General features: G+C 34.0%; 2 protein-coding genes across 2 annotated transcripts; one reads left to right on the top strand and one right to left on the bottom strand.

Annotated features, from left to right (window-relative positions):
- Positions 1 to 966: 966 nt before the first annotated feature.
- LOC124298640 (ras-related protein Rab-10) lies at positions 967 to 10,348 on the bottom strand. Its single transcript, XM_046750906.1, has 5 exons — positions 9,883 to 10,348; positions 4,751 to 4,811; positions 4,208 to 4,346; positions 3,870 to 3,959; positions 967 to 3,571 (listed from the first exon to the last, which is right to left on the bottom strand). Exons 1-5 carry the CDS (start codon positions 10,007 to 10,009, stop codon positions 3,386 to 3,388), a joined length of 603 nt encoding a protein of 200 aa, XP_046606862.1. The 5' UTR covers positions 10,010 to 10,348; the 3' UTR covers positions 967 to 3,385.
- Positions 10,349 to 11,783: 1,435 nt separating this feature from the next.
- LOC124298641 (transmembrane protein 170A) lies at positions 11,784 to 15,141 on the top strand. Its single transcript, XM_046750907.1, has 4 exons — positions 11,784 to 11,989; positions 12,298 to 12,477; positions 12,573 to 12,678; positions 12,795 to 15,141. Exons 2-4 carry the CDS (start codon positions 12,366 to 12,368, stop codon positions 12,988 to 12,990), a joined length of 414 nt encoding a protein of 137 aa, XP_046606863.1. The 5' UTR covers positions 11,784 to 11,989; positions 12,298 to 12,365; the 3' UTR covers positions 12,991 to 15,141.
- Positions 15,142 to 16,052: the final 911 nt, after the last annotated feature.

Raw genomic sequence — 16,052 nt, 5'->3', positions numbered from 1 at the left:
GGAAAAAAATTCAGTATTCCTTTATCTTTTGCCAACAAATTTGCAAAACGTTGAACGGCTTAAATTGTATACAAGAACGGGAGGGTATGAAAATCAAACGATAGTATTTCGAAAGGCAAGATTAGCTGACTGTAAATTGACGAACAACAGTTGGGCTTTTTAAACTACTTTTTGAAAGAACAAGGAAAAAATACATTTTTCCCAGTAGAACAACGTGATTCCCTGGCTATTCTCGGTTTTCTCGGTTTTTCGCCACCCTGAGTAAGTGGCGAAAATATTTGTTATAGCCGATTAAAGATGTCATTAGAAAATCAAATAAGCAAAATTTTTTAGCCATGCGGCTTGACTAGATACCCTTTTCAAAATTTGCTAAGCTGTATCTTCTTACCTAGATAGGCATTCATTCGGCACAGGTAAAGACATGTATGCGATGTCCGGAAAAAATTTCGTGTGAGGCCTCCTGCAAGAAATTGTCTTTTGCAAGTTGTTCGGACCTGCGTGATTACAAATTGAGGAATGGGGATAAGAAGAGAACTGCGTTAGGTGTTTTTTTCGATATTGTTTTTTGGCCGTACGTTTTTTGGCCTTGTCGAAACTCTTGTAAATAGTGTTGTGGCTAATTATTTGTTAATAAAAATATTTATAACTTTATATATATATAATTTTTTGGTACGTCTGTCAGTGTTTGTGTAACTTCTGAATGAATTCACCGATTGAGGTCATATTCGTACAATGTATTTGTATTGTTGAGACGATAATTCGTAGCTATGATAATATCAGATAGATGGCGATTGTTTACTTATTTTCCATATTGTTAACACATTATCGCGCACCTATCGGAAAGAGTAAGATAACATCTGCTGAGACAGCTAGAAATATAATATGCGTATAAAAGCATCGGCTGAAACCTCATGTAGAATTGTTTAGAATTCTTTGGAGAACAGGTATTTCAATTGAGTGAAATAATTATTCCTAATACGAATTATTTATTAGACACGGTAATACATATAAAAATTTTATTGGCTTTACGTAGAAACAATTTTATCAAAGTGTTCTGTTTGGTATGTCCTTTTTAATGCCTACCTGAACACTCAATAGCATTTGATCGTGCGCATAATGTATCACAAGAAGTACAGTATGTATATTATTATTAGGTATGTATATTAAAACATACATGTGCAATGGCTTACCAGATCGCTGACTATATGATCGTGCTATTCGGAATTACGATTTTAAAAAATATAGCAGAAAATAAAGCCGCGTTTTTGACGGTACGATAGGCCTTAAAAACGAAAAAGTAACACGAATTCTGAATTTAAAAATGATACAGATCAGTCTATGCTGTCACACGATTCAGTAGAGTTCAAAGTTTCGATGTGACTTTTGTACCCTCATTCTCTGGCCTTGGATTTTCAGTAATTACTAATAATAATAGTAAATATAGGAACAAGAATGTTTGTGTAGGGTATTTCACCTTAATGTTGCGATTTTCATTTAGCAGAAACTATTATGGTTTACTGTTACAGAAAATAAGATGTTTCTATAAATTAAAACCTACAATCTTTAAATTGCATCGATATTCGATATTCTGACAATTTTTATTTCTTGTCGATGCAACTTTGTTTTCTTTTTTCTTAGTATTAACATCAATCGTAAACTTCAGGTATTTATGGAAATTTAGGGTTGAAAAGAAATGCGTGTTACCTAACATTTTTATGAACGTTTGGCAAGCGAAAGTCTAAACGATATGGGTGTTTTCATGATTCTTTAATCAATCAATTTCCATTCATTATTCATGCAAAATTTTATTTTAGAAAGCAAAAAATTTTAACAGTACTCATTAAAAATGATTGCACCTCAACTTTTGCAATTGTAAAAATTTTTAAGTTTGTGAAGTTAATATTAGTCAATTTATTTCTGAACTTCTAAATTTTCATAACTTTATTTGGGATTTTCGATTTCATTAAAAATTTATAACATTTGAACTTTAGGTGCATACATGCATCTCGGATAAAAGTTTAAAATTGCGTGTTTCGTTCCCAGAATTCTCGACAAAAGATGACCATGCTTAGTAACGGAACATTGTAAAGCTGTGTTTGGAATCCCGAGAAAAGCGAATGTAAAAATTTTCAACCACGAATCTGCCAAACAAGCATTATAAACCGGAATTTCATTAAATAAAAAAAAAAAAAAAACTTGTTCGTTAAACCTGCGAAATCTGTTAGTTCTGAATGAATCCAAATTTAAGAGAATTATACTTTTATAAAATGGTTTTATAAACTGTTAAGATCGAAAACAAATAATCGTTGACACCGGGTAAAGCCAAACAGAAGATCTCCATATACTCAGAGGCAGAGTTAGGGTATAATTCTAAAAAACAAGGCATGACTTTTCATTAGGTGGTAATTTAAGTATAGCGTGTTTCTTAACACTTAACGGCTGGACGAATTAAAACTATGACTTCATTTATACAACAGTTGTCGTTCGATAGTTATTATTTTGAATATAAGTTTGCTGATACACGCACTTTTACCACTGATTGAATAAAAGCAGTATAGTAAACATCGGAAAAAAAATGACGTCGTATAAACTTAGTCTAAGATTATTTCAACTTGTTGAGAGGTTAGTACAATTGTCAAGTTAACTGGGAAGACTGTAAATGTTCCAGTAAGAATCAAGATATTTTTCCTTCGTTTATTTCTGATTTACTCCATCTTTCAACTTTAATTTGTTCTAAATTTGACTTATTTTGACGTTTTATCAATTTGACCAACAAGCCATGGATCGTAATTTATTTCCAATTGCCCATTGAATAAAGCCGAATATGATTAATTATTCTTAAATATGATTCGAATAGTTCTTCCATAAATATACTAGACTTAATTGATTATTACTTTTGATTGCAGATGATTCTATCAACACGACTACACATTACATGAAACATAGAAACTTTTAAAACTTGCGAGATGTACAATATTTCTGTGTAGTTTTCAAAATTTCAAATACAATGCGTAAAATATTGTAATGTGTAAATGAATTGATCCTTCAGTTATCTAACTGCTAACCGCGCAGACTTGTTGTAAACTTAGATTCCTTCTTTTTTTCCGCGACATACGCTACATACATACATATGTACATATCGAATCTCTCTCTCTCTCTCTCTCGTTTTCTTGTCACCTTATAGATATAAATAAACTCGATAACTAGTACGAATATTATCATTAACTGACGCGTTACTATATTGTTAATTTAAATTATTATAAAGATAACAATAAAAAATAATAGGTAATTGCTAATTATCATACTAACGAAATAAAGCTGGCAATATTCGTCGATACTCAGCTAATTATGCAAGTTTTATATAATATAAACTCCTAATATACAGTTAGCAACAGCGATTTGAACTTTTTTCAACTCTACGATCGACCGTTAAACGATCCGGTGCTTCCTGAGGTTCACTACCCGCTGTTTTTTCTAAAATAGCCTCTGCGAGCTCGATAAATGCCCGCTCGATGTTTACGTTTGACTTGGCTGATGTTTCCATGAATTTTATTCCATGCTCTCTACCAATCTGTAACCGATTACAAAACAATTAGCATTTCAATAGAAAAAGTTTTTAAACAGCTAGTCAATTTTATATTGGTAATCAACGGTTTGCTAGATAACTGAATAAAACAAAATATGTAATCTGAAATGGAAGACACACTTCAGGTCGTGCGTTAGTGACTAGTGGTACCACCATTGCTCGAGTCAAACTTTTGTATAGTTTTGTGCTCACAAATCGATCCGTACATAGTTAAGCGTAGTGATTTTGCGAATAAATTGAGATTAAATGATCAACTATCCTGTAGTTATAAATTGATACTCACTGCCTCGCCTCTTTCCGTACTAACAACGCGCTTTTCATGCATGTCACACTTGTTGCCCAATATCATCTTCTCAACATCCTCATTAGCGTGCTGGTGAAAAAAAATATGTATGAGTATCCGTGTGACAGGTCGACATATGTTAGATATGCAAATCTTCGAGCTTGTATAAAAAAAAGTAATTGATATGCGCGTTTTTTTCTTCTTATTCAGACAGACCTAGCAGATGGGTACGTGTAATAATTATATTCTGTGCTGGATAAAATCCTGTTTGAGCGTTTGTCGATTAGCACTGTTTTCCCATGAAGCAGACATTATAGAACGATATTTTCGATACTCACTTCATCAATGTATCTCAGCCATTTGACAATGTTTTCGAAGCTCTTGCCATTGGTAATATCATATATGAGCATGATTCCCATAGCACCTCTGTAGTATGAAGTTGTTATAGTGTGGAATCTTTCTTGACCAGCTGTGTCCCTGAAAGATGTTATTCGTCATACATAAGTGCGTAATGTTCTACTACAAGTAATTTTGTGCTGGCAGATATAGGACAGTCATTTAACTAGAAGTAAACATCCACCTTTGTACTTAGATAATGACATGGAATTTTTTATACACAACTTTCCAGAAAAACATAGACTTGGATGCAATTGGTAGGAAATTTCAAAGAAAACATACATAAATTTTTATAGCGAGTGGGGAAGAAAAATGAGCTCATATCACTTTCTTGACTTTTCCAACTCCCCAAATGGCCAGATTGTTTTCAATATTACACCATTATGTGTATCCGAACACTACTGTCTTTTGCATAAGTAAGACATTCTTAAAAAATCGTTGAAAAGCCGACTTTGATGGGCATTTTTTGAAAACAATAAACTTACCATATTTGTAGTTTGATCTTCTTCCCTCTCAATTCCACTGTTTTTATCTTGAAATCAATACCTGAACACGAAAGTTGTTTTATTATTACTATGATTATTGACACTATTAGTATTACATCACATTTAACATGTTTATTATGATTGTAGAAAGTACAGAAAAATGTTAGGAGTAAAAATTAGCAGTAAACTATTATAATAACTTGAGGTAGTATTTGCGTTTTAAAATGTTACCTCCCACAGTACCATAAGATAGAATAAGAGAACTCTACACTAGTGATGAGCGTACTGTTTAATGAGTTTTGAAATCTACGACCTGCCTATAAACGTTATTAGTCATGGACACGCATTCAGTTAAATAGCTGTTGAAATCACCGTGAATACATTCTCCTTGCACAGTTGCTACAATATTACTTTTCCCTGTTTTTGTTTTTCCGTTTGTAATTTAGAATAGAAATATATTAAGGATCATTTGTTACAACTTTACTACAGATAATCGATGTAGTAATAGCGATATACATATGCATAAATAGACAAGCCAGACCGCAGAGAAGAGAGCCTCAACAACGTTAGAAGCAGATTGTTCTAAACTTTTTTTTGTAGAGTGAAAAATGACAAATACGATCAGGAAACTTTTTTCACTGAAAACAGCCAACATCATCAAGTATAAGTAATTTCCTCTGATTGTTATTCGAAAGTCAACGTAAAATAGCTTCTTATCAACATCTTCAGTGCCTTATCTAAGGAAATTACACATGAGTAGTGAATCATGTCCATTACACATTTCTGACTGGTATGAAGATTACCATTTAGGTATCCCACCAAGATAACATTCTCTATATGTGAATATTAATTGTGTTAAAATGGTTTCTGGATTGTTTGGTAAGAAAGCATGAAAATAAAATTACAAATCAATTGTACCTTTGTTCATCATGCAGTTCATGGTAATTAAGCATCTTATTGAGACAAGACAGACCGAAACCAAAAAATTTACCAGCAAAGCCAAGACTAACATAAAATAAGCACTGCGAACAAGGACTTAATCAGTTTGGATGTTGTGTTTTCTACAAGTAATTATTCAAGTTTTCGGTACGTAAAAGTACATAATAAAATCTGAGGGACATGAAATTATCTTGTGATGGTTCCGAACAAGTAGACGTTGGCTGTGAAAAACGCATGACTAAAAACCTGACGGTAATTTGCCATTGATTAGGTACAAAAGTAGCCACGGGCAAAGCAATATGGTACCGAGAAGTAAGCTATCACTAGATCATTTCAGGTGAATTATTTGAATAAAAAGATGCAGAAAACTTTGTGCAAGGCAATCTTATGTTTTGTTATGTCGAGTTAGTGCAGTGTAACAAATAGTTTGGCGACTGTTTTAAAATTAAATACAGCATAGTCAGAGCAGTACATTTAAATTTTGTGTTACCAAGTATCACAGTCCGACATTTCCATTGTTAATAGAAACTGGTTTGTTTTTAATAATAAGTGCATGCGTCAATTTTTATTTTTGTCATCTACTTCGACAACTGTCTTCCATTAAATATTAACAGATACGAAAAATTGAACAGCCTAGGTAGAGTGAATTGAGACCATAGCAGGGAGAATTTTTCAATATTTATATTCCACCATTGATCTACTGATTTTAAATGCCTGATGATTTTTTGATATATTTGGATAACCTGTATAATATTATTCTATCAGCGAAACTACAGGCCAAAGATTGAAAAATACACACCAGAGGAGATGCTTCTGCCGAGAGATATAATCTGTCTATCTAATTGAATGTTCAGATCTATCTACAACTTGAAAGAAAATTAAAAATGAAATATAAACATGATTAACAAGAAAAAAAAAAAAAAAAACACAATAATAAAAAATAAACCCCATTGCCGAAACTGAATTCCAGGATGTGAAAAACTTTTAAAACAATTACCTGAGCATCTTTCCAAGTTAAGGAATAGATCGCACAGCAACGCCAATGGCAGTGGGGTGCCATTTGGAGGAATGCGCGGTCAATAACTCAGTCCCGGATCAACCAGGTAATGCGGCAGGAGCATCTCTGCAATCCAGTTGTCGACGGTACAGGCTATGTACAGCCTTCCACAGCTTTCCCGCAGAAAGACGATTGGATACTACCGTGGGCCTAACGTGACAAGGGCCTAATTAAATTTAATAACGTTCGAGCGACCCGAGAAATTTGGAAGACCGATTGAAAGGGACAGACGTCCGTCACGCGTGTCCACAAATGTGGAAAATGCTACTGACTGACGGAGGAGGGACATAGGTAAAGGATTAGCGACGAGACTAGCAAGGAAAGATATATCAAGTTCTCTAAAACAAACTTTCACTACCTTCTACTACCTGTCCCGCTATGTAATTTATCCTGCAATCGACCAAAATTTTTAAACTTATTTCAATTCTAAACTTGGTCTGAAGACTCTGTTAGTAGTACTCGCAATCACAGCAAGTGATTTAAACAATAGTCATGCAGCCCATGCAAGCTCTGTATTCATGAATAAGATTTAGCGCATAGTTTTACAAAAAAATTTTCCATGAAAATGAAATTAAAATATGAAAAAGATGTGTGTATATACTTTCATGTTGTCAAACAGTCTGTTAAAACTCGCATACACAACCAATACTATGCCATTAATATTTAAATACAAGCTTAAGTGCATGTCTACACTAAGTAAGTATTGCAAATGTGTAGTGTTCACATTTTGTGTTGATTTGTAATGATTTCTGGAAAACGTACATTGCACAGGGTGACCTGAGACTATCGCTCCATAGACTATCAATGTATTTCTCATGAAAATCTGCAGCTGGCACATTTGTTTTTTTTTCATTTCTCATGAGAAATTTATTATTTGTAAATTACAGCCGTGTGAAGTTGGCCAATTCAGTAGCGTCTGATGGCTCACAATAGCACTGGCGGATTGTCATTTGACTGTCATTCGCTGAGCTGCTGTCTTGTTCACAAACAAGAACTTTTTTACCAAAATTAAATAATGTTTTTGTCGCAGGTTTTCGCAAGAAACACAATAATAGCCTATGGGGCGATAGTCCTGGGCCACCCTGTGTACAGGATTTGAGATTGTGAAGATTCAGCAACTAGGTACCAAAACAAATAACAGCTAATAGCAATAATTAACTGATAGTTGCAACTGGTTTCAAAGGATTCCTAATCTCTATTTCGAACGAAGTTCTTGACAAGCTCATTCTGATAGGCATGGAGGTAACAGTTTTTATTTCAACCTGACATTACTTGCTGCGAACTGAAACTTGAGTTATACGTTTCTCAACCATATCGCATTAATTTCAAAATTGGTTTATTTGATATCATTGTAATTGAATATTATGTATCAGAAGTTTCGAATGAGCAAACTTGATCGAAAACTCGTAACTATCACCAATACTAAATTCCAATAATCGACAAATGAATCATCGTTATTAAGTTCATAATTTTTTGCTTACCGGGTTTCAATAACCTACAAAGAACTACTTACTGAAATTCAGTATCAGTTAAAGTTTTTGATCAAGCCTGATCAATCGACACTTCAGGTACGTATAGCATTCTTCGCCAAATATATATTGTTCTACTCGTAATACGTACGATATCTTGACAGTTCAGAATGTTTTTTCATGGTATATACTGAAATTAGTATTATAGTAGTACAGACTTACAATAGTAGTAATAATAGTAGTAAAACAAGAGATACTATCAATGTCCACATACAATTGATACTAAAGACAATGACGCATGAGCTTTCACTGAAACAATGAATAACAGATACCAAAATGAAGCGAAAGGCAGAGGTACTCGACATCGAGTGCCTCATTCATTATTCCTAATCTATAGTTGACTCAGAGTGTAATCCATGCGTCATGCCTGTAGTGATACCTCCCTTAACACGATTTTAACATGAAATATTATTAAATGTGATAAATAAAATCGTGTCTCCCAAAATACCAGGCCTCAACCACTAGGAGCATGGAAGCTATCCCTGCTGTTACTTTCCAAATTAAAAGCAGCCCCCTGATGTACATATTGCAAGAAAAATAAACATGAAAATTAAGAACCGGCAGAAAGCTGAGTATTTCACTAACAATGATGATGAGCTAACCACAATATTTTCATATCACAATAGATCGCGCTGTCCGATAGACACTGATTATTTCCCAGCATCAAAAAACAAGTTAACTGATTAACTTCATGATTTTATTTTGTACCAAATGCCAAACTATTCCCAGCAGCTTTGAATCACCTCAGCGGTTAAAGAAAATTGGATCGGAGTAAAGCAAGAACCATCTCATTTGTGTACCATTAGTCACAACTAGTAACTCGAAAATGTTTCCGTCACACTTGGAGCCAATTTTTTTAATAACTCGAAATGATCAAAAGTTTCCATCAACAGTCCCATGTTCGACATTGAAAAATTAAAAAAGCTTATCGAAGAAGCTTGATTTATTTTATAATGGAAAGTCCATGTGGGACAGTGTTATTTCCATACAACATTTGGCAATAATTATAGAATCAAAAAAAGTAGTCGTTACAGATTGTCTCTCATCTTATGGTAATGCGGTGAGATTGCAATAAATAAAATACATATGTATAATATAACGAGTTAAATGGAGAAAGTGTCTGCTACAGAATATTCCTCTACTCTTTGGAAGGGTTTACTCGCTCGTCTTCAATATATCATATATTATTGATCAATTTAAATGATCTGGCTCGCATAATGAGACTATACCTCAATAAAAGAAATATCTATTTATAGTCAAAGAATTTCAGTCTCGGGGAACAAAGCATGCAGCAGCTAGACCGCATCCTATGCGTTGTTGTACCAACGTATGTAGTATTAATAATTAACATATTCAAGGATTAATTTGACTGGCAATAATAATATGGCGCGTATAAGTTGCAACATTTTAAAAGATGACGAGTTTTATTAAAGCTATCAGTTCGATACACGTACACTATCGTGCACGCAATGCGTGTTTGTATACGATGAATTTTTTTCAACCTATCAAGTACAAGTCATTTGTTTTTACAACTGTCTCGTCATCGTCGGAAATGAATGTGTAACGCACTTTACATAGATGAGATTGAAGAAGATAATATTCCTTACCTATCGTAGAGAGAAATGTTGTCGTGAAAGCATCGTCCGAAAATCTGAATAAAATACACGTTTTTCCAACACCAGAATCGCCAATCAATAGCAATTTAAATAAAAGGTCGTACGTTTTCTTGGCCATCTCACTCGAAACTCGTGTTTCCTATGTACGTATCCTCTTCCACGGCTGTGTTTAGAGTGAAAACAAGATTTTAATTCTAGAAACAACCAATAACACTCGGATTTTTTCAGATTATTTTTCGCTCTTTTCTTTTTATAGTAGTATATACTGAAGTGTTGCTTCTTTCGATGACCGCAAATTACTCGAATCGCATGGAGATTGCGCGGTCACTCTGGTCACTCCTTGTCTTTTTTTTCACCACAAGCCGCATCTATTTTCAGAGTGGTTGCGATGAATTTAACGGAAATAAATCGAACGAACGTCGGATATTATTGGATCGTGCTAACAGGCTACTACGTATCCTACGAACTCATCACTTGTATTAAATTCATCGGTCAGCCCGCGAACAAAAAACCATCTCAAGATGGCTGACACGTGGACGTTAAAGGAGGATCAACTCGACGTGCGGACGGATAGCTGTCGAACCATATTACGTGCTTCCGTCGCAAGCTTGCGCTGCGAGCACTTGGTCCGATAAATTAAGAATTAGATTCAAACTGAATCACGAAAATGAACTAGGACATACTTACAATCAGCAATTTTGGTTGCCAATATCGATTGAGTACTGAAGGACACTAGACGAGCGTGGAAAGACCGCGTAATGGAATTAAAATGAGGAACTTGTGGGTATAATCTTTGAGAAAGAACTTGTATAAGAGTAATGATTTAACATACAACTCACCTTACTTTGCTCAAGACAGGAGTTGTAGTGGGCGGCATGTAATCTTGGTGGAACTGTGAAGACACCGTAGATAAGTCGCGATGTTTTGAAATTATTTAATTGTTGACTTTTAACTTTGCCGATATTGGAATATAAGTACATACGTGCAATTTTCTCAGTTACACGTGTTGATTACGTATTTGATCTCTTTACCAACAGAACTACTCCACGTAGGTAGGGTTGCCTATAGTACGGCGATAGTCTATGGTCTCCCGGAAAACCTTCTCAGTTTAAAAGTTCTTTTGTGTTTTAATTTTATTGTTTTACAATGGGTTATTCAAAGTTGTAATACTTGCCCTCTGTGATTAAATCAAGTTTTGTATGTGCAGTGATATTTATTAACGAAGTATTGTTTATTTTGCTATATATGTCAATATAATATTGCATGTATAATTATTTTTGGAAGAAATATTTTTACAAATACCTAAGTATTTTTGTTATATGCTTTAAACTACTTATGACTACTTAATATCTACTAATTAACTTTGTACAATGTTTATAGTTTTTGTTTTTACTTAAAGGTATGTTTCTTACTAACTAGTGGATTTACACCCATCGACATAGAGAATGGACTGCGAGAGTAGTTCAACAATGTATCTCCCGAATAGAAAGAGACAGATTACAGTGCGGGCATAGAATCCCTACAAAACATATACGGGTCGATTCGTGTCCTCGTTGCGTTATGTCGATGAAGATCTGCAGTCAACAGCGGTCTTTAGAAAGAGACAGGGATTGTCACTAATAATTCTTTATCTTGCTTCCAGAGCGGCGGACATATTCCGTGCATTGCTTAGGTAGGGGAGACGTGATCCATTCTCTGTGCGGATGCTTATACCGAGGATCGAGGGTCACAGCGTTGACTGAAGTTGACCGAAGAATTCAATGCGCACTTCTGCTGCCAATCCAATATCGTTTTTCCCGCGTCGCAGCTGCTCCCCACTCTTTTGATCGCGCGACGGAAAAAGAACAACCCAGACTATGTCTGTCCTTCGGTCTTAGCTTCAGTGGCCTGTAAGACCGCGCAGTCTCAACTCTTTATAAGTCTATGGTACATACGTACCACCACCAAGCAGAGAGCACCAAGTACACGCATTCTCATACAAGTAGACTTTTGACAGATCTCGGTAAAATTTCGAGTCGAGCTTCCGGGAATTTGACAGCCAGATGATCTGACATAAGTAAAAATATAAGTCACATGGCATGCTGATAAAGTTACTTAGGTAATAAAATTACTGCTGCCCTTCGCTTTTCAATGAAGTTAATTTAGTACTACAGAAACGCATCTACATATATATGCATACGCATAAAACTGTCACTTCTTGTTCACTTCTATTTATTATCACTAAAAAATATTACCTGCTTAGGAAAAATCACTGTAATTTTATTGTATCATATATCCAATTGCCCTCTCGATTTTCACACATATCAACATTTGTTTAACGTTTGAGCATTATTTATTTTGTATCTTGATGTTTTCGTAGACAATGCTGTGTTTGTACCATTAATTACTTTGTGTTTATCTTCCTAGGAGATTTCGCTTCATTATGATGAGACCTCCCTCTGATGGTACTTAATAGCGTCTTTGCTTGCTAGGCGATGCTGCACAAAGTGATTTCAGCTACAGCAATGTCCAATGAGCCAACACCTCTTACTGCAACATCAAATAATGATGAAAATGCACTTTACAATCCACTCAGTTCATTTCTTCGTATGTAATTTCTTCCTAAAATTCATTGGAAATGGTTAATTAGATTTTTTGGCACAAACACATTTTGTAATTTGTCATAATGTATTATTTTCCAGAGATGTGGTATCAGATATTTCTCTGGGCATTATTTTCGTCCATATTCGTCCATACCATTGCAGCAGCAATTTGTTTTGCGACATTACGAAAACATAAATATGGAAAGTAAGTACATGGATGTCTTTTGTGTTCTTTGTAGTTTGAAAAACACAGAGCATATAGTTGTATTTGTTGATTTCCATTTTTACCCATATAAGGCAGGATAATTTTATTTGATCCAGGTTCTTCCCACTGCTAATAATAATAATGGGGGTATTGCTGCCGTTAACATCAGGAATTCTGAGTTCCGCAGCAGTAGCATTTGTCTACCGTGCATCAGGCTATCAGATGCTGCCTTTATATGCTTTACTGTGGGGTATCGGACAAACTGTAATGGCTGCTTGTGTTGGATTCACAAGGATATTAGCTACTTTATAACAGAAGGTTTAAATGAACGATGCCAATATTGTACAGTGAAAATTATGCAGATGAATATCAATAATTAACCAGTAAGAGTCCCACAAAAAGATGGTCATTTTCTTATGTAAGTTTTCTATATAAATGTAATTTTGTGAGAGCTATAATTCATGGTAAGACAGAAATCACTATGCATCGAAATATTCTTTTGATTTCACTTTGAATCACTAAATTTTATACTGATTACTTTGGACAATTAACAAAAGTCTTTAGATATACTAGATACAGTATCTGTAAACATGTATGTATGTACATTTCCCGTAGTGGATCCTGACCTATCGAAGGTCACTGGTATCGGCTGCTACTATTTGTTCAACCTGCACAGTAGATGACACAGTTGACCTTGAACTGATGAGAATCCATCACGGGAGGTGACATAGAAAGAAAAAATGTGTGTGTTACTAGGTGTAACCATACATCAGGAATTGGTTACATTGAAGATGTTTCTTCATTAACCACTGTTGCATTCTTTAATAGTGTAACATAGTTATCGATATCAGGTGTTCGAGGAAACTCTAGTAAGTAGTATTGACAGACTGAACGTTGTAAATTTCCAAAATACTTATGTAGATAAATACTTAAAATATAAGAAATTGTAAATGTCGTAGTATTAAATGATGATGATAAAAGAGTTGCAGATAAATTGTACCTACTATAATGTAGTTTGCTGGCTGCCTGAAGTTCTCTGTTCCTTATACTTTATGTGTAAATCACACATAATGCAGAATAATATTTTTGTGCAATCAATTGATATTGCAATAATTTTTATAAAATACTGTGTTTTTCTTCTCTCTGTTACAGACGTCTGTAGGTGTCTACATACGATTTGTAAACCGGGAGTTCCACGAATAATTCAATGTTTTGTTCCCCCCCATGATCTTCGATTAGATCTATAATTTTTTTCTTACTGTTTGAGCTCTAAGAAGGCCTTCGGGCTATTGAAAAAATTCTAGATCAAATTGAACCAAAAACTCTTCAAATTACGCCGAAATAACCAGAAACACGTTCTTTTCTGCAAAAATTTTCTACACCTTAAACCCTTCAGTTCTTCATATATGATATAACGATGTCAAATCCTATTTTCACGAAACTATACGAAATGAATTATCAGTATTCATAATTTTGCGATTCATTTAATTTCTTTAGATTAAGTATTTACACATGAACGTTAGCTTATAAAGCGATAAATTATTTCCTACTCTGAAACTAACTTAATTTTGTGTGAAATCAGCAAAGACATGTGATTCTATTTTCTTCTCATATTTTCCTGAAATAAATTCGTATGAATGTTTCAAGCAGTAATGAATTTTTTCAATGCTTAGTCGAGGCTGAAGCAGAAGATTATTTTAGGAAGGATGACTATGCAAATGCATCTATTTTATACAAAACATTTTCCTCTAAACTCAATAGTTTAGGTGAAAAATATGATTTAGATTGTAAATGGGTCATTAGGCAGTGCAAAAAATTGAAAAAACGTGCTGCTTTTTTGGTGGTGAAAACGTGTTTCTCGTAATTTGAATATACCTTAAAAATTTTCTTGGTCGAAATCCGTTTGAACAGATTTTCAGTTATGAAAAACACCACACTTACAAACTATTATCAAGATTAATTTCCTTGGCAGCCAGAAGTTTTACCTCAAGGTCCAAGCTTAGTAGAAACAATTACAGATCAAATCAGAGATGATGTAAGGAAATGCATATGACTTCTCGTGGAATGCTAAAAATATTAATTTGACAATACTTTACACAACGTCTGAACTTTACTTTCAATAAATTTTATCCTACGCGCTAATTTTTAGTTCAGGGAGATTTCGTGTTTTGAACAAGGCAGCAATAATTCGTCCCAATACGTGATCAACATAATACATATAGCGTTAATTAAGTTCAAATTAGGTGGAGGGAAATACGACCTAGATTCAATATCATATCGGGACCCTGGAAATAAATGTTAAGTGTGAAGAACTGAATGCTTTCGAAAATAAATATTAATCTAAAATGTAGCTTAGATAAGACAAGTTACGTTTTTTTGTTTATATAATGTCTATTAATATTAGTGTTTTTCGATTTTAAATAAAGTGGTAATTGGGTTTCTATGGTTAATTCTTATAAACCAATAAACGATCTCTTGATCCAAAATAATCTCAAAAACCTTGGTTCGAATATACCAACAAAAATAAAGCGACTCATCTTTTGGTACGATTATATTAAATAAGTGTTAATCATTCTTAGATTCGCTCCGATTACAGGGTTATACAAGTTTTTAAATTTAAGGGACCCTCAAACATATTACAATATCTGCAGTCAATGCCTCAGCTCCTATTACCAAAAACAGAACCCCGCAATTTTTTTACAGATTTATTAGATGCTTAAGATGATATCCTGATGTGCGCCAGAGAAATTAGGTACAAATTTTTGGGTAAAATTTTTTGTAATATTTAAAACGATATAATTTGACGTCATTTTTTTTGTTGGTTTTACAGAAAAATGGTTCCTTCAAAAGTTGTTCGTTGTATTGGCCTTTATAAAATTGGTACATTACTAGTAAACACGGACATCGGTCGTTTTGTTTATATTGCCATTGATTCGGAAAATTTTCAATGACATGTCGCAAAACTCATTCGACGTTTAGAACAATCTTTCTCGAATTATTAGTCTAAAGTTACCGCGCTACGTCGCATAGTTGAGCAATAAAGTGAACAATAAGCAACCTACGCAAATCCATATTGCTTTGATAACTATCGGCAGATTTATCCTATGTTGTGCAAAAAAATCATGGTGCTAGTTTACAGCTTCCAGTACCTATTTTCATACTGTAACACCTAGGAGTAACTTTAAAAAAAAAATAGCTGTTTTTTGAAGATTCAAAATTTCAGTGCATACGCAAATGTAAATAACTTTGTTTATTTTCAAATTATTCATACATTTTTCAAATTTCTGATTACTCTTTCGATACATATAATTTAATTAAAAAAAAAGAACATTGCAATGACTTGATCAGAACCGGAGATATGGGCGTAATTACCT

Source organism: Neodiprion virginianus, chromosome 2 (assembly GCF_021901495.1).
Source record: "Neodiprion virginianus isolate iyNeoVirg1 chromosome 2, iyNeoVirg1.1, whole genome shotgun sequence".
NCBI classification, from domain to species: domain Eukaryota; kingdom Metazoa; phylum Arthropoda; class Insecta; order Hymenoptera; family Diprionidae; genus Neodiprion; species Neodiprion virginianus.
Note: the sequence above shows the minus strand (reverse complement) of the source record. Positions and strands in the feature narration are given on the sequence as shown.